Source organism: Zootoca vivipara, chromosome 3, assembly GCF_963506605.1.
Source record: "Zootoca vivipara chromosome 3, rZooViv1.1, whole genome shotgun sequence".
In the NCBI taxonomy this organism is placed as follows: domain Eukaryota; kingdom Metazoa; phylum Chordata; class Lepidosauria; order Squamata; family Lacertidae; genus Zootoca; species Zootoca vivipara.
In genome coordinates this window covers 53,575,372-53,594,996 of record NC_083278.1, presented here as the reverse complement: position 1 = coordinate 53,594,996, position 19,625 = coordinate 53,575,372, and the positions used below count along the sequence as shown (strand labels likewise).

The following is a 19,625-nucleotide window of genomic DNA, read 5'->3' as shown; positions in this document are numbered from 1 at the left end:
TACACGTGGATAGATCACTGGTAGAAGAAAAATAAGAAACATAATCTTGAGCAGGTACAAATCAAACACAGGAATGAGTAAATTTATCCTATTTTAAGTTGTTCACTCATATATACATTTATGATCCTTAGAAGTTTCATTTTCTTGATTGCAGCAATAGTATAAGTAGCTAAAGGGCATCTTTCAGTTCTCTCTGCTTTCTAGGCCATTCTCTAGGAACGGTGTAGGCTGTATTTATGTTTGATGAAAAATGCAGATATCTTAAAAGTTCATCCACATAGGAAATCTGCATCAGTTTCCAATGGAAGTGATTTGAATCTTAAGAGCGTAGAATGAATACAACAGCCTGCTTAAAGATTCTTCTAATTCACTGCATTCTTGGATGGCCATTTGAAGGATTAGCGCAGAGTTCCTAAGAAGCCCCGGTGGCAAATTAAATCTGTGCCCATGGTACAACTATGTTAGTGATGTAACTACTCAGGCATTACAGCATCCACTCTTTCTCATGCTAAGATTTTTTTTAAGTGGTTTGTATTTTTTTCCTTTTGAATAGCAATTAATAGAACAGATTCCTATTCAGTTGTGGTTTCACTAATGCTGGGACATCCAGCATTAGTTACTCCTTTCTAATGTGCCTTGCAGTATAGAAATGGCTCTCAAGCATGTGCTCCTAGGCATGTAAGAAGCTAATTTCTCCATAGTACAAATAGACCCAAAGGAAACTGCTGCTTTATCCTGAGTTGTCATCATTGATCTGTATAGTTCAGTAATTTCCAGTGATTGGGAGCAACGCTCCAGCTAGGGGTATTTTCCACCAGTCCTATCTGGAGATGCCAAGATAAAGCTTCATCTGTTTCCAAAGACTCCTCAATTTCTGGGAAGCCTGAGAGATTCTGCAGTGGGAAAACTGGTAATTGAAGAAACGTTCTCTAAAAGACAACTTGGCCATTGCTACCCATCTTCTCTTGAAACATCCAGCTGGAGCACAATGTTGCATGTGTTCTTGAATGACAACTGGAGTCTCCAAAGGCAAAAAAAAAGCAAGAGGCTCAAATCTCTCCAGAAGGCTTAGGAGTTGTTTAATGCCGTAATATTAGAAGCTCAGCTGGAATATATACTGCAGAGCAAAGCAGGTACCAACAAGGCCAAGAGGATGCCAGCATAGTCAAAGACCAGAGGCTAAGTGGAATTCTTAGTCTAAATAAGGAGGGAAAGGAGCTTTGACAAAAGAAATGCAAGCAGGCAAAAGGGGATGCTAAACAAAAGAATTTGAGGAACACATTGCTAAAAACATGAAGACCAAGATCCAAAAAAATATTTAAATACATTAGTAGCAGGAAGAGGACTAAAGAGGCAGTTGGGCTTTTGGATGACAAGGGAGTCAAAGACGTGCTAACAGAGATTGCAAAGAAACTGAATAAATGTTTTCCACCTGTCTTCACAGAGGAAGATATAAGGTAGACTATGTGCTTTAACCAACTTTTCCCAGGGAGCCTGAGGAACTGAGACAAATAGTGGTGATAAGTACTAGACCTTACTGACAAAACAAAAACTGACAGATGGCATCCACCAGAAAGTTCCCAAATAATTCAAAAGTGAAATTGCTGATCTGCTAACAAAAACATGTAACTTGTCCCCATCTTCTCCAATGGAGCTTTTCTTACAGATCTTATCTTAGAAACACCCAAACATTTACACATACACATTTTTAGCAGATCTACTTGGAATGAGCAAGTTTTATTTTAACACAATAAAAAATAAGATTGTGAAAGTCCCTGAGCTAGTACACAACCAATGAATTTCTGCAAGCCTGTGTGCTATAGAAGTAAACTATGCTTAGGATCAAGCCATATTATTTATTCCAGGGTGAAGATTCATAAAAACCAAAACTTTCTTAAACACTATGACTTGGATCCTAACTTTCTTTCCATAAGTGGAACAGAGTTCACATTCACAGAACGGGAATTTCAGGCCTCACCCCATCCACCTGCAGCCCCTGAACTTTTGCTCCTGGGGGTTGTGGGATTCTTGGATATGGTGTGAGTGAAGGGCTACAGACAAAGAGGAATGGTCAAAAAGCTGCCCTTTACATGAATTGAGAAGCAACTTAGAATCCAAGCCTATACAATACAGCTAGACAAAGCCATTCATATAAATCAGCAAGAAAAGCAAATCTATAACCCAAAATCTTCATTTGGAAGAAAATGTGAAAAATCACAACATGTATAAAACTTAAGTTCAACTCCAGCATTTGTAGAACCTGAGATATGAAGCAAATTGTGCAGCCTGTGTTCTTCTTATTTTCATCTTTTATTTTTGGTAAGAAACTAGACTGCTCCCTCCTTTCATTGCTTTACTTTCCACCCCATTCCCCAGAAAAATAATTATTTTATGGCCATATGAATTCTTGCCTGACTTGAGCAAAATCACAAGTTCTTAAAACTTACAGAGAAACAAAGCCATAACTTTGTATATATACAGATACTTTCCATGATTCAACGTATGACAATTTTACTATACAAATTGTACAATTTCCATACAAATATCTCTAAAAATATTTTTAAATGAATCATACATTCAAGAAAAATTCTCTAAAAGGCTTGCAAAATGCAGCGATATACACTTACAGTCACTTGAATGAGATATTTTTTGTGTGTGCATACACTGCCGGAGTCAATTGAAGAAACAGCTAAACTTTAAAAATACAGAGAAGCACCCCATCCCACCCCTTTCAGTTGATTAAATACATGCTTTGGATGCTTAGCAGCAGCAAGAAATTAAGCGGAAATTTTCTTTACAGATGCTTAGAGGTACAATTCATTCATTTTCATCTTGCAACAACACTAACACATAGAGATTCTCTCTACAACATTCCATTTGATTAATTTGCAGGCCTCTAATTTGGCAAAATATTTTTTGGACTTTATTTAGGCTCGATACAGCAGTAATGGCCTCTGCTTATATAAACCATGGTTTATTGCACCAAAAACTAATGTTGTGGCTGTGCGTTTCCCCCAATGCATGTTAGCTTCAGTGCTTCCATTCTGTTTAGTTGAAACCACCATTTCCTGCTACATTTCAACTGAGAAACTGTGGTTTAATCATGACTTGGTAACCAGGATATAAAACCAAGAGCAGTTCATTTGTAATGGGAAACTAAGGAAGAGAGGAGTGGGCAGACACCACACTAGTTCTCAGCTGAAGAAACAACGGTTACAGTTGCTACATCAGAACCAGGCCTTAGAGCAGTGTTTCTCAACCAGTGTGCCTCCAGATGTTTTGGGACTACAACTCCCATCATTCCTGACCACTGGTCTTGCTAGCTAGGGATGATGGGAGTTGTAGTCCCAAAACATCTGGAGGCACACTGGTTGAGAAACACTGCCTTAGAGGACACAATTCTTTAACGTGAGCACTACTTTTTACCCATGTAATTTGCCTTTATGTCCGATACAATCTGTGTAAGAGGTGAGGTCTAAATATTTAATTGCACAGAGTTGGGTGATCCTACAGTGCTCTTCACAGAACAAGCTTGGATCATCGTAACTCACATAGTAGTGGCTGTAATATTTTTGGAACAATTTGCTTTGAGGTACACTAAGTTGATTTGCCATTTCATACAAGCTTTCTGGCGTTAAGTCCTTGATTCCATAAGCTTTGGTCATAACATACTCAAGTTTCCAGACTGATTCATTTTTCATGTTGGCTTCTGTGAGGTTCAAGTAGAACTGCCAAAGATCCTGGAATTAAACGGAAACAAAAAGTGCACAATTGTATCCACTGCTTCATTAAACTTCTAGAGTGATGTATTGATTAAGAAGCCGTCACTGCCTATTATTCACAACTGAAGAGAAAGGTCATGTCCCACCACAAGACGTGGACTCATATATAGCTCAGTTTCTGTCATATGCTAATACTAGGGGAAGGCAATGGATGGGAAGAAGAGAGACAAAAACAACACTCTTGGGTATGGCCTGCAGATAAGACAAACAATATATCCAGCTTAAGAAAAAATCACACCAACATAACCCATTACTCTCTGTGTCCCGTGAGTGTGGAATTGAGCACAGAATAGCCTACTGAGAACAAAACCTTCAACTTTTTTGCACCACATTAGTGCAAAATTATATTTGAATGTGTGCAAGCCAATGCCTTTTGGCCAGGCAGATTTTTAGTAGGTGTAGTAGGATTTCAGGGCTCTCTTTCTCTCTCCATTATTATAGAATAATCTGGGCAAAAGAAGTGAAACTATGCAAATGTGCATGATTGATAAAGGTCTCAGAACCCAATTGTTCATGGTGCTGGCTTCTCGCATACTAGTAGAGGAGAGGATGGTGCCAATATGCTTAAGAGATGCTGCAATCCACCTTCTTGTGATTAAAAAAAAATCTTCATTTGAGATAGTTGATCTGAACAGATATAGAACAGTACAAATTTGCCTTCCTAGACCAGAATGTACCAGACCAACAAAACCTCTTGAATGATAAATATTTTCTAGACCCATATTATAGAAGTTCAGAGAAGGGTTTGAGACCGAAAGCACCTTAGCTACTCCAGTCTATTACCTGTGTCTGGAATAGAACCAGAAAGAGTTGTATCTTTGTTCAGTCTCCTAAACCTTTCAGTGGCATTTGATACTATATAATCCGATATCTCTGTGCTACTTGAGACTGCTGGGAGTTAAGGACGCTGCTCTGCAGGAGCTTCACTCCCACCTGACAGGCAACTGCTGTTGGGTGACTGCTGATACACCCAACAGAACCAGAGATGCCAAAGGGCTGCATCTTGGCCCCAACACTTTAAACATCTATAGGCAACTGCTGAGAGAGCTCTTTGACAGCATGGAGTGCTGTGTCACTCAGCATCCAGCATAAGCTTTGCTTTCCCAGCAAATCCAGGAACAACAATGGATTTCCTGAACAACTGCCCTGTTGTATTTACAGTATGTGCTGGAAGATGGCTAACAAACTGAAACTGAATCCAGACAGAACAAGCATCATGACCTTGCGGCAGCCCAAAACAGGAAGGGAAAGGACAATGCTTAGAACAGTCTTTGTCAAACTGGCACCTTCTTGGTCTGGGGTGCTATTTCCATCAGCTCCAGCCAGCACATTCCGGCCGATGCTGATGGGAGGGCACTAGGTTGGCAGAGGCTGGTATGCCCATGGATCTCACTTTAGTATTAGGTGCTTACGTGGTGTCAGTGATTAGGAGTGCTACTTTCCCCAGCTTAGGCTGAGGAGCTGACTCCAATCCCTTCTCTCAAACAGAAAGTTGGCCTTGGTTATCTATGCTTCAGCAATCTTCTGTTTGGGTTACTGCAATGTGGCCTACATGGGCCTGCCTTTGAAGAGGATTCTGCAGCAACAGCTAGTGAAAAACGTGTGACACCAGATGGGAAGATGTCATTTACTGTTCTAGTTCTAGCTCAATGGCATGTTTGTTTCCAGGCCCAGTTGCTGACCTTTAAAGCCCCAAATGCTCTAGATCTGCACACACACCTTAGGGAGAGTCTCTTCCTCCCATACATCTGTTCCCATGTTCTCAGATCCACTGGGGCAGGCCTGCTCTGTGTCCTCGTTTTTAAAATTCTCTTGGTCTCTCTGGCGACACATTCCAAACTATGGAAATGCTTGTCTGGTGGTCCTTGCATTATGGGTCTTTCAGCAACTGGTAAATGCCTGCTAACAAGCACGAGCTGCAGATTTATTGCCTGCTTTAATTACAGCTTGTGTCCCCATCCTGGTTTGTGGCTTGTTTTATCCCATTGCTTTTAGCGATAAAAGGGTTCATTAATGTGACCTGCTTTTGATAATGCTTCCGGCAGAACTGTGATTTACACCTCCCTCAATAATAACGTTTGAACAAGGCGTGTTCTCCCCAACCCCTCCTCCTCCTCTTTGCAGAGCTGCCTCATATTGATTGCTGCTCTTCCTTTCCTGCAAATGAAACAGTTTGAGGAAACCAAAGCAGAATGAAGATAAAAGCAGTGGAGCCATCAGGGCAGGAGTCCAGGGTCACACTCAGCAGAATGAGCAGGAGGACCCACAAATACAGCAGAGATGGATTACCAAGTTTTAATGTAAGTGGAGTAATTTGCACTGCCATCTAAAGAGGGTGCAGGAGGCATAAAACCGTAAAGCCCAGAGTCTTAACTGCACCACTGAATGAAAGAGGAGAAGACCACTTGTAGGAATAGCAACAAGAGCAGTACCTTACTTCCAATAAGTGTGGTATAGAGGTTAGGATGCCAGACTAGGGCTGGAGAGATCTGGGTTTATATCGCTACTTGACAACAAAGCTCATTGAGTGACCTTTACGCAACCACAATCCCTCAGCCTACCTCAACAAAGTTGTTGTGAAGTTAACAATGGAGAGTGGGGAGAGGAGCAACTGAACTCTTTGGAGAAAAAGGTGTAATAAATAAATAACAGTGCACTCACTGGGGAAGAAGGGAGGAAGAAGGGAATTCTAAAGCGTGTGAAACTTGGGAGACGGATAAGGATACAAAATGTATAGAAGTTTCCTCATACTTCTTCATACATTTCTAGCTACTGGTTTCAATTCAGTTCATAAACGTTAAACACTGATACGCAATTATGGAAACATGGAAAATGACTATTTAGGAAGCACGAATGGCTTTACCGCTAACCACAGAAGTTACGGTAGTGTTAACTGAAAAATTAATCACAAAACCCTTCACATTAGATTTTTACTTTCCAGATTACCTGCTTTTTATTTTGTTTTTTGTTTTTTTACTTACCAGTAGATTATAAGAAAGAGGGTCATATTGATATAATCTCACTCCAGGATTGTTTGAGTCTACCTCCAATACGTCCTTCACTGGCGTCACAGCAGGTGCCACAAACAAGGAGTTTACTGGCTTTTCTGAACAATTACAAAACAAAAGATTTGGAGGAATGAAGAAGGGTTTAAATAAGTGGTAATGTTTAAACTTACACGTATGTTCACTACATTAGGACATGTACTTTATGTCCTGCCCTTCCACTGGCACATTATTTAAAATCTTTATGCAATAACCACACATGGGAACCCCTCGCTACAATTTCTGATGCAACCATCAATGCTTGCCAATCATTAAAGTTATGCCAACTCCCTGAAGAAAAACTTACAGTATTTTGGAGATTTCAGAGTTTTGGGCAATGGCTAGATTTAAACAACAATGAACACAGTTTTGAAACTGGGAGGGGTGTCTACTGTTCAGAGTAAAAAAAGACTTTAAAAAGTCATTGAAAGCCCCTTGTGACATGCACCTACCGGTAAGCAACTTTTATGAACCTTGTCTTGATCTGACTCTGGGTAATCCTCTGAAAGGCAGTCAAAGTATCTCTACGAAAGCCATGTTTAAGAAAGCTTTGTAAAAACTAGATTTTTACACATCTTTAGATTAATTTAGGCTGAAAACCTAAGCACTTTTACTAGGGAGTCAGTCACATTTGGGACTTACTTCTAAGTAAACATACACAGATCTGTACTGCACAGTTGTCCAAAACGAAAAACACAATTCAATTTACAGGTTGGTAGCCATGTTGCTCTGACACAGTCGAAACAAAATAAAAACATTCCTTCCAGTAGCACCTTAGAAACCAACTAAGTTTGTCATTGGTATGAGCTTTTGTGTGCATGCACACTGCTTCAGATACCACTGAAGAAGAAGTGTATCTGAAGAAGCGAGCATGTACACGAAAGCTCATACCAATGACAAACGTAGTTGGTCTCTAAGGTGCTACTGGAAGGAATTTTTTTATTTTGTTTCGACAATTCAATTTGACTACTTAGGGTTTTAAAAAAAAATATTTACACTGAGTTTGTCCATAAAGAATACATGGACTGCTTTTTTCTTTTTTAAAAGTCAAATTGCATAAGCATTCACATCATTAAATTACTTGTATTTCTACTTGACATGTGGGAATTTCCAGGCATATTAACTAGAGTAGTTCAAAGCTTTTGGAACCCGTCACATATGGCAGTATGTTCCATGGGAACTAGTCAGGCTTACTTCCAAGTAAACATGGGTAGGATTTGGCTGCATATCAATTAACTGAATTAATCAGCTAAAGAAGGGATGCCGTTGGGAGTCCAACTTGCACCAGTCCCAACCAGCACGGTTAGTGCTCAGAGATAATGGGAGTTGTAGTTGAACAACCAGAGGCTCTCCAGTTCCAGATTCCAGGACTAAAGATTTAATTGCTCACCAATTATCAACAAGCAAAAGGATTTTGGGTGCTTCAAAAACCTGCTGTTGTTCAGGTTACACAAGCATACTGGTTTACGTCTACGGGTGCCAGATTAAATGAAGAGGATAGGTTATCACTATGTATATAAAAAATCAGTACATGCTCTGCTCTTCTGAGTGAAACAATTTTGATTTCCCTTCTAAGCCATAGGCTTAGAAGCAGACTGTAATCAGTGGGAATGAATGTCAGCATATCTCAAATGTGGATCTTCTACAATACAGACATGTCATTTTGGGATGCTATTAGGATTGACATCAAATTAAAGAACATCCAGTTGGTTAAGCTCCTGCTTTTTAATCCATTGACCAAATGATTATATCACTATTGGAAACTCAATATAGTGCCTTATTGAGATAATAACTGCCTTTGCAAATAACACTGTGTAATTTGTTCATTTAAACCATAATGTGCCTTGGTTTAGCATGATGTCCGAACCAGCAAATACAACACCAAGCCAATATGCTTATAGTTTGTTTAGGCCATGATGTTTAAAGAGATACAAATATTTAGGTGGTATCTCTTAGATTTTAATGCTTCCTGCTGCTGCAAGTTTCTTTGTTCAATCTGAAACAACTTAAGAGAAAAATATATAATACTGCATATAATCTTGAAAGTTAGATGTTGGCTACATTTTACAGAATATTATGGGTTAGAACACTCCTTTCTCCTTCTATCTTCACTCTCTGTTCCTGTCTCAATTAACTCTGAAGCAGCAGGGAGCCCAGTACAGACAGAGATCTAGTAATGATGCAGGAAACACACAGAAAAACTGAGTGTATCTAACAAGCTTGAGAACATTCCCTTTTGACACATTCTACAATGGGTAGGAACCGCCCAGTGTAATTTGTGACTGTCACTGAAGAAACAGGAAGGAAACATTTTTGTATAGGATCTGCTACTGTCTTATGATGAAGTGTGAACCTAACAAAAGACCCGTTGTGGCTCCTATTTGAAAATAGAGCACAAGCCAAACCATTTGCAGAACATGATTCGGTACAGAGTACTTGGAAAAGTACTGATTGTAATAATACCAGTGTGAATTTTAAAGTTGTTGGGATGCATTTACTCAACATGGTTGGTTTTGCCGCTTGGTTTTTAACCATCTATTTCTTCAAAGTGGAATTAGTTTCTGCGATGCTGATTATTTGTGATCGTTTTAAAGAGAACCGATACATTTAGGAATAGCAAGAATGCACCATAATCATGCAGCAAGGGTATGAAGGAGGAGGAGGATCCAAGTTGGCAACTGCAGGGCTAAGTTATGTGGTGCCATCCATATGTTACTGAACTGCAGCTCCCATCCTCCCTGACTACACTAGCTGGGGCTGATGGGAGTTGCAACCTGACAACATATGAAAGGGATCATATGGGTCAACTCTGATTTATCCCATTAGAGAATAGGGCCTTTGCCTATCCCCAAAGCACCATGAAATAGATCTCCCGTTACTGTGTAATCTGTGTCGCCAGCCAAGAAAGCTGTCATCTGCAAACATCTTACCCTTTTCATCTAGAAGAACCATGATGCTGTCTCTGTGAGTGTGTCCAAAAAACTGTCCAGCAATCACGCTGCTATGCCGGCGAAAGATTTCTATCAACCTCTCGTTGTAGTGTTCTCTTATGGCAGTTGTATTTCGAGAATAAGGCAGATAACCTACTGGCACATGTCCTATCACATAAACCTGGGGGATAAGAATATAAACATCAGAAATGGCATTTTAATATTACATCAAATACATTAGGTGTATACTATAATGTTGACGTGAAAGAAATGGCTTATAATCTCACTTTTCCATTTGTTGCTTTCTGAAAGGTAAACACTTTTTTCCCTATCCCTACTAAGAATGAAGTTATAGAGTTTGTGAAGCAGGCATAAAGGCTTACAAGCTTCAAGGATATAGATTACAGGTCGAATAAACCAAAGTTCTTCAATGCCACTGACTAGAAGCATGCATTACAACTTATTTCCCATTAACTGCACAAACCCTTACTACAAGAAGTCCTGTGGCTTTGCATTCAAAAAGCATTTTTTTTAGTATTTGAGGTAGGACTTATCTTAATTAGTCTCTTCGTTTTTTGGCCACAACAACTGATGTATTTAGGAGTCAGAAGCATTGAACTAATGATCCCAGCATAGACATAAGCACCATGAAGAGTTAGATGACACTCCAACCTTCAGGACTATGCCTGCTATACCTGCTGGAAACTCAAGAGCTGGCTCCAGGCTCAAGCCCACACAGACAGCTCACATGCTTTCAACCCATTCACACTTACTGATTAAAGCAACTCCAACTGTTGGCATTTGGCAGCACCAAACTATTTGGTGGGACCTGGTATTTGGCACTTTTTTGCACCATACTAGACTGAGTAAGAGTGTCCCCATAATTTAGCATTGTGTATAGATGACCTTACGTGGGACGTAGGTGGTGCTGTGGGTTAAACCACTGAGCCTAGGGCTTGCCGATCAGAAGGTCAGCGGTTTGAATCCCTGCGGCGGGGTGAGCTCCCATTGCTCGGTCCCAGCTCCTGCTAACCTAGCAGTTCGGAAGCATGTCAAAGTGCAAGTAGATAAATAGGTACCGCTACAGCGGGAAGGTAAATGGCGTTTTTGTGCGCTGCTCTGGTTTGCCAGAAGCGGCTTTGTCATACTGGCCACATGACCTGGAAGCTGTATGCTGGCTCCCTCAACCAATAATGCGAGCTAAGCGCTGCAACCCCAGCGTCGGTCACGACTGGACCTAATGGTCAGGAGTCCCTTTACCTTTACGGATGACCTTTGGGGTGCTCTTTTATTACCAAACTGAGGAGTTCCCCTGGATTAACTGATACAAGTTTAGTGTGCTTTCTACTCAGAGCAGTGGAAGTTCAGGGGACATACCTACCTTGGTCAAAGGTCCCACCAACTGCAAACTTTCTTGCAACAAATAGTTACCCTTTTCACATTCTTATTACTTTTTTTTAAAAAAAATCCTTACCTTTTCCTTGTTTTGATGTGCCGTCTCTAATACACGTTCCAGCCATGCAAACTGGTTTGCTGGATCAGTCATATTCAGAGTCATAGTGTTGGGAGGGTAGTATAAGATGGTATTTAAACTAATTATCCTAAGAGGTTGTGTAGTCATGTTGGACTGAATTGTTTGTGTATAAAAACCACCTAGGGGAGGGTGGAGAGAAGATGTATGTCTTTAATTTACTATGGATAAGTTCCACTTATTTTTGGTTTTCTTCTCCAGTGTCAAGTCAGGTAGAATAGAATGGGACAAAATTATCTGATAATTGACTTGCAAATTAAATGCAATATCCTTTCTATGGGCCTAAATCTAACATGCATATTCTTGCTGGGTAATACCATTCTCCAAGATGTCCCATGGATATAATTCCAATGGGATAATTAATAAAGGGTAAACAGGAGTAATGGAATATAACTTCTGCATCTTTAACATTTAAGAATTCTGCATATTTCTAATATTTTGTACATTTGCTGGAAAAAAAAATATGTAACCTAAAATTTGATTTACAGGTCTCAATTTTACTTCCTGAATTTTAATGTGCAAAATGAGAATCAAATTCAAGGGGAAACCCCTTTTTCTATTTTCAAATACTTAAGAGGCTACAATAGATTTGGAAATTTATTTGCTTGCCGATTATATAAGCAGGTTGTAGCTCCTGCTTATCTCAGAGCAAAAATAGAGCAATTTAATTATAGATATCATGCTAACTATTTGCAAACTACAGGTAGGTAGCCGTGTTGGTCTGAGTCGAAGCAAAATAAAAAAAAATCCTTCAGTAGCACCTTAAAGACCAACTAAGTTTATATTTTGGTATGAGCTTTCGTGTGCATGCACACTTCTTCAGAACATTTGCAAACTGTTAACCAAGGGAAAAATAGATGACTTCAATTATTTGGTTTAGTTACAATGCATTGCAAGGCATTTTAATGTGCAAAATGAGAATCAAATTCAAGGGGAAACCCCTTTTTCTATTTTCAAATACTTAAGAGGCTACAATAGATTTGGAAATTTATTTGCTTGCCGATTATATAAGCAGGTTGTAGCTCCTGCTTATCTCAGAGCAAAAATAGAGCAATTTAATTATAGATATCATGCTAACTATTTGCAAACTACAGGTAGGTAGCCGTGTTGGTCTGAGTCGAAGCAAAATAAAAAAAATTCCTTCAGTAGCACCTTAAAGACCAACTAAGTTTATATTTTGGTATGAGCTTTCGTGTGCATGCACACTTCTTCAGAACATTTGCAAACTGTTAACCAAGGGAAAAATAGATGACTTCAATTATTTGGTTTAGTTACAATGCATTGCAAGGCATTGGACTAGATGAACTTTGGGGTCCCTTTCAGCTCTACAATTCTATGATACTATGACCACTGCTTGAATATTTATGTAATAAACTATTGTTTGATCATTTTTAAAGAGGAGGGTTATATCTTGTATCGCACCATTCTGTTCCTGTAAACAACATCCTTAACATTGACTTTGAATCACTCAGAAACACTTTAAACACTGAGAAACGCCTATGCAAACTATCAAGGATATACAAAATAAGTGACACTGTGGGTGTTGTCACATATAACTGTAATGTTTAGTAAATCAGTAAAATGATTAGACCTTGGCGATTCAGGGATAGAAAGTGCCCTGAAATATGGAACATTTTCACTTACAATAAGAACCCAATGTTAGAAATTTTACCATGTCAATTTCACCCATATCCAACATAACCAAATAAAGACAGTGGACCTAGCAAATGTGTGTTGTTTTACTATCCATCCTACCTGTTCTCAAGGTGCCGACTGCTTCATCCGTAAGCCAAGGTTTCCAGAAATCCGCTACAGCATTGTAAACTTCACTGACAGATGCAGGCAGCTGATCCTTTAAAATACAGACACCCCCTTAAGACTATGCTTTACTAATCATTATGTGTCCAAATCTTAGCTTTTCAGGTTGGATATGTACCAAGAATGTACCCCAAACTCTACACTGGATGAAAGGAGAGTATCATTCTATACCCCCACCTACATTCTGAAATAGCATTGTTGATTTTATCATCTCAGAATTACCCCTCCTCCTTTTGCACTACAGGTAGATCAGGTCACATTCTCATATAGGTGCATGAGATGCTTTTAAGAACAAAACCCCTAAACATCTGAATCCTCAAATAGGGACAAATGTATTTGAAACAGGTAAGAATTCAACCATAAGCAGTTAACTCCATAGCGTTACAACACACTTTATCCAAGTGCTTGCTCTTCTGTACTTTAGCATTGAAACACACTGTGTTTCGATGGGCAGTTCATTCTGGGGCAACAGGAATTTCCTAACTTAAGAGATGTACAAACATTAGGCTGCATTCCTACTTACACTTACTTGAGAGTATGTCTCACTGAACTCAGCAGCACTTTCCTCAAAGCAAATGTGCACTGTTGTATTGTTAAGCCATTTTTTATAATGCTGACTACTAATCAAAGGCAGATAGTGCCCAGTTAAGTTATACTTGCACCCAAAACCTCCAAGGAGTATAGAAACATAGGATCAGGTTGCCAAATTATTCACTCTCTTGAAGAATTTGTCTTACCTGTGGCCAATAGTCATGATTTCCCAATGCAGGGAAAACTTGGAGATCTGGAAAGAAACTTCTTATGGTAGAAGTCATATTACCAATAATGTCAATGACAAGTTTTGTGGAGAGTTCTTTTACAGGAACATGTGGAGGGCTGTCTCTTTAAGAAAAGAAAAGAAAAAGAAAAAACTCAAGTTGGTAGTTGTGTAATTATTTTTGAAATCAAACATTAGTTTCTCTGCAGTACTCTAAAAGTACTTCAACACTGCATATTGAGAGTGATTAAAGTTATAATTAACATAGTCAAACAGTTTCAAAGAAATTAATTAAGCATGAAATGTTTTCATGTGTTACAAAATTGCTTTATGACTAACCAGAGTTAAAAGAAACTGGGGGCCCTTCAAAGGACATTTTGGGCTTCAATGCACGCAATCTTTAGTCCTTGTAACCTGCAATCTGTCTAACCTACAGGAAGCAATATTACTATCCCTCCCATGTGTGCGTACTGGAGAATCTGCAAATATGGGGGGGGGGGACCCAGGATGTGGCATACAACATTTCCTGTCAGCCAGTCTGTAATCCCGGGTCCCAAAAAACAGGATCTAATCTGGGCTCCCCCCCCCTCCATTCCACTTGCCTGCATGCTGAGCCTAGGGACAAGTCAAACAAGATGAAGTCAAATAAAATGTGTAACTTGGCCCTTAAAGTTAATTCCATGTTAAAATAAGGCTACGAAATGGCCAAATACATTTGCTTTAACCTTTCCGTAGCTTTACATCAGAAATACTAATGTCTTTCTTACTTACCCTGTCCATATCATGAAGGATGCCTCTTGACCAGAATCCTTCATGTGCTGAAAAGCTGATAAAATAAGCCGATATGGTGAATCACACATGAAATCTCCAAATGGACCAGGGTTTGAGGCATTCACGCCTTTGGAAGAGGCACAAACCTGAGTGTGATTACTTGTAATGTGGTAGGTGGGGTCCAAATGTAAATCGGAGATGTGCCAGAACTGGCCTGTTTCCAGACAAAAGAGAAGAAGAAAAACAGAGAATTAGATGTACATTTTCTTAGCAAAATGTAAAAAAAAAAAATACTGCTACTGAAAAATCCTGAAACTCCCATTAAGACTCCATGTTCCCATTAAGGGTCACTGTTCACCTTGGTCAGTGCCTAGAAATTATTTATTCATTTGACCAGAAAGCTTTCCCCTGGTGAGTACAAGGTCTGAATCATCAACTCCTGCAAAATTTTAAGCTTTCACTATAAACTTTAGGCTTTTTTCTTTTAACTCTTGTCTGGATTTACAGAACTTTCTGAATGAAAAATATGAACCATTGTATCACAACAATTCTGAAAGCATTCCTAGGTTTTCCTATGCTGTTTCTCTGGACTTGGGGCAAATCTCCACCAATCAGCTTTACACTGCTGAGGCATTGGTGCTGCTTTGTTTTATAATTGGAAGTGCTACTTGGTGCTTTTACACACTGTACTATAGTGCAGGCATGTCAAACCTACGACCCTCCAGATGTTTTGGACTACAATTCCCATCTTCCCCAACCACTGGTCCTGCTAGCTAGGGATCATGGGAGTTGTAGGCCAAAACATCTGGAGGGCCGCAGGTTTGACATGCCTGCTATAGTGTGTTTCTTCCTCTTAAATTAATCAAGGAACTCCTTGCCACATGGCAGTGATTACAATGGAAGGCTACTTCAGTGTGGTTTTGTTATTTTGGTTTGGGTTTTTTTTGCATCCCATAACATCCAGATAAAAAATGGAAAGTAATCTGTGGCACTTCATGAAGCACAGCTGTGCAGCTACACAACTGTGTTTTTTTTGTTTTTGTTTTTTTAAAAAAGATTTAAAAGGTGACTGCATCTAAGGTTTATTTTCTCCATCAATGACTGTGAAATAACTGACCAGGAATGGCAATTGTTGACAGCAATTCCCTGCCCTCTGATCAACCAAATGTCAATACAGTGACAGAGCAGAAAAATTGAAACATACCACAAACACTCGTATATAGGCAGTGGACTAACCAGAACATAGATCTGAAAAAATATGGAACTTAATAAATATTTATTCTAACACTAAGCAATACTTTCGGTTGGTACCTTTCGGTTGGTACTCACTTTTTAAAGAGGCAAGTGTCTTAAGTGTAACACAACAAATTTTAGTTCTGAAAATGGCATGCAGATGGTGAAGTGATTTACATGGAGGTAATCACTGTCTGGGACAAAACTGGCAACAACACTGGATTAGAGTCCTAACTTTATGAGCTTTAAAAAAATAAAAAAGAAGCAGCAACAGCAGCATATCTCTGAGAACTAAATTTCTTCCTCAGAAGTCATTGTGCAATTACAAAAAGCTGAAGAGACAAATATCAAAAGGAGCAATGGAACAGTTAGTCAAACCAAATTGATGCCCAATACATTTCGAGTGTTGTCAATCTTTTTTCAAGGCAATTGGGTTTTTCAGGCCCATCTTAAGAAATTTTATCAATACTGTCTCAGTGGTATGGAGCTGAGATCATGTCAGAAGAACACGTAAACATGCCACTTCTAGAAATAATGGGGAAAGTAAATCACACAGAAAATGAGGAACTGCCCCTCACAGTTTAAGGATTAGACTGTGCTTTAAGACCAAAAGAAAAAGATCCAAAGAAGGTGCTTGTTAGCAGAAGGCACTTCTACTCATGTAAAGGGGCTTTCCAATTTCAACCAATTACTCTCTCCTATGCACCACGTCAAACACCATTTTATTGAGGTTCTGCCAATCATCAGGGGAAACTTTTTAGGAGGACGGACGTTGGGAAAGTCTCATTACAAGCAGAGTTTTGCTATTGCAGATTTGGATCCAAGCCAAGGTGATGTCAATACAGCATAGAAAACAACCAGCTCTCTTATTGCTACACATTGGGATTTATTTGTTTTCAAAATAGATAAGGATAAGAAGTTATGAAACCTGTTGGAAAAAGAGGAAACAGTTGCACACTGCCCGGCTGTTTGGAAATGACATCACAGAAGGGAATGTAATACGTATTGAGAAAAGTTCAGAATTCTTGTTTAGTTCAATAGACTCAAAAGCTTGCATACTTTCAACAATGGAGACTGATTTAATTAAAAGGCATCATTTTACTTGCTTTGTACTTCAGGTTATTTGCTTGGCATGTGTTATGTTCTATAAGTAACAACAGTCCCAAATGGTAAAAGCTACTTGAGGACATGGAATAATAGAACCAATAGGTCATTGAGTCTAAGTCCCTGTAGTGAGAACAAATAATGTGGGGCATGAAGTTCTAGAACCAGGAAAGCATTCTCTCTACTCTAATCCCTCCTTCATGATCCCTTAAGCTGCCAAGGCAGTGGCTTGAGCAGATCAATTACCTCTCTTCCTCTTTCCCGTTTCCCCAAACTCAAGCTCTGCTCCCAAACTCACTGCAAAGTATTGTTGTGTGCACCCCAATCTCTGAGAAACAGACTCCAGGGTTCCAGTGCTTACTGAAGGTTCAGTTTCCTTGGAACAAAGGTGGAGACTGTAGTGTCTTTAGGATATATGGTTTTATTTACAACTTAGTATATACAACCTGAGCACAGGATGGAAGGGCTTCCAACATTAATATTCCAGAAGATCTTAGTTTTCTAGTGGGGTCCCCAAAAAATATATCTTTGGATTCAGCATACAGAGCAAGTCACGCTTCTTTGTCGCTCCTATCACAACTTCAGTCACTGAATCAAGCAACTCCCCTTGCCTGTTATTTTCTCACCCATAGGACAACATGAAATCCAGCCAGCTGAGGGAGGAATGCCCACTCATTTGTCTCTATGGCAACACACAGAGCCATGCCGTGAGACAGGGTGCAGCTATTGCCCCAGACAGCAGAAGCCCCAGAGGCAGCACCCCTGTGAGTCTGTCCTGCCACCTTTGCTATTAGCAGAGAACCACATCCGTCATCAGCACCAATTTTGAGCAAGATTGTGTCCACTTTGGAATCAGCACCACTTAAGATGCATGTAAGAACAGGATGCTGAACTAGGTGGGTGACTGGCCTGACTCACAAGGGCATCTGACTGGCCACTTTTAAGAGCCAGGCAATGAACTAGGCAAGACTTTTTATGTAACTGAGCCCCGTGGTTATGTACATATAGCTCTATATGCAACACCTGTGAAATAACGAAATCAGCAATGGGACCTCCCTCATGCAGCCAACGCTTTATCTGACTCTTTCGCCCTAAGTTACAAGAATATTTTCTCCACCAGCTCCATCCGGATTGTTTGACAGCATTTCCTTGGTGTTGCCAGTTTCCATATGTCAGCAACTTGCAGCAGGCTCCTGCAGCACCGGATGGATGGCTGCAATCCTCTGCTTACTCACCTGTCTGCAACGCCCACTGAATTCAACAGGTGGAACTTTTATCATCACCACCTGCCTTCACCATTATTATTATAATAGCAATAGCAATAAATCATAACCATAACCATCAGTATTAATTTGTTAATGCGTTGGCTGCATGAAGGAGGTCCCATTGCTGATTTCATTGCGTTGTGCGCAATGCTGCTTCGAGGAGTCCTCGTTGCAAGCGCGCACTCTTTGCCCGAGGTGGGTGCAAATGGCGAGGGCGAAATTGCCGCTGAGCCCAGGGGAAGAAGGCGCTCCTCCCTCGCCGCTTTCGCGCCAACCTCCCCAGCCGGCCAGCCCTGTCTCGCCTCCAACTGGAGCGGCCCCTAGACCTACTTTTCTGTTATGGCTGGAAGGAGGGAGGCGCCTTGTTCGGTCGCCGCTCCTACGACACAGCTGGCAGCTCCCAGCTTGACAGGCCCCAGACGCGAGGCCGCGCTCGGCTTCAGTCCGACTCACCCGCGTCCGAGGGCGCCGCGCAGGCCGGGGCGGCGCTGGCCAGGTCCCGCAGCGAGCCGCACAGCAGAAGTCCCCACAGGGCCAGGCCGCGAGGGTCGCGCCACCCTCCCATGCTCGGCTGGGCCTCTCCGCAGCCTTGCAGCGGGCTCGCTCTCCTGCGACCCCGCGGAAGGAGGAAGGCGAGGGCTTTGCGGCTGCCCTTCCCAAGCAGGCTTTTCCCCTTCGGCAAGGCGCGCGGAGAAGCTGAAGCCTCGCTCCCTTCCCTTCGCTGGGGAAGCAGCAGCCGGGGTTTCTTTTTCTCAAGCCCTTTCCAGGAAAGGCGGTTGATTCTCGGAACGGCGCGACCTGTTCGGAGGAGCTTGGAAGGGAGCCAGCCGACGCCTCGTAAATCAGGAAGCGGGGAAAGGCATCCTGAAGCGGCGTTGCGCAAATGCAAAGCGTCGGCCAAAGCCACCTCTCTCTTTCCCCGCTCCTAGAAGGGCTCCACCGGCAGCAGGCGCCCAACAGGTGTAGCTGCCCGACCCCCGTCTCTTGCCCGCATTTCCATGGAAGGCAATGATTCACTTTTGGCCTGCCTCGATTGAGGAAGTGTAACCTTCGTGCTAACTCGGGAGGAACACTTCTCCTTTCGTTTTGCCTGCTGATTAATTGGTCTCCAGGGGCTCACATGTTGCGTAAACTTTCCACGCGAAATACATAGTTTCCCGTGTTTTAAATGAGTTTAGCATCTTCAAGCATGCACCTCCCCAAAACATTTCAAAAGATGTCGCAAGTAGCAACATGTTCTTGTCCTTCGATATTCACAGTTATCGATTACAAGTTGCAAGCCAGTAAAGTATTGTATCGTTGGGATGCATAAAAACATGCAGTGTGTACAGTAGTTAAAAGAAGGGAAGCGAGAATTGAAGTGCGTGAAGAAGAATATCACACAACAGAA

General features: G+C 40.9%; 1 protein-coding gene across 1 annotated transcript; it reads right to left on the bottom strand.

Annotated features, from left to right (window-relative positions):
• Nucleotides 1-1,705: 1,705 nt before the first annotated feature.
• On the bottom strand, nucleotides 1,706-19,266 carry SMPDL3A (sphingomyelin phosphodiesterase acid like 3A). The gene is made up of 9 exons (XM_060272657.1): nucleotides 18,689-19,266; nucleotides 14,634-14,847; nucleotides 13,843-13,987; nucleotides 13,043-13,139; nucleotides 11,231-11,409; nucleotides 9,757-9,937; nucleotides 6,764-6,888; nucleotides 3,386-3,740; nucleotides 1,706-3,239 (listed from the first exon to the last, which is right to left on the bottom strand). The coding sequence occupies exons 1-8, from the start codon at nucleotides 18,798-18,800 to the stop codon at nucleotides 3,423-3,425; spliced, it is 1,371 nt and encodes a 456-aa protein (XP_060128640.1). The 5' UTR covers nucleotides 18,801-19,266; the 3' UTR covers nucleotides 1,706-3,239; nucleotides 3,386-3,422.
• Nucleotides 19,267-19,625: the final 359 nt, after the last annotated feature.

Excerpts from the sequence above, each read along its gene's own strand:
- SMPDL3A (XM_060272657.1), bottom strand. The coding sequence starts at position 18,800 with ATGGGAGGGTGGCGCGACCCTCGCGGCCTGGCCCTGTGGGGACTTCTG. Across the intron at positions 13,140-13,842 it reads ATCATGACTATTGGCCACAG|GATCAGCTGCCTGCATCTGT; the intron begins GTAAGACAAATT and ends TGTATTTTAAAG. Across the intron at positions 11,410-13,042 it reads AGTCGGCACCTTGAGAACAG|GTGGTTTTTATACACAAACA; the intron begins GTAGGATGGATA and ends ACCCTCCCCTAG.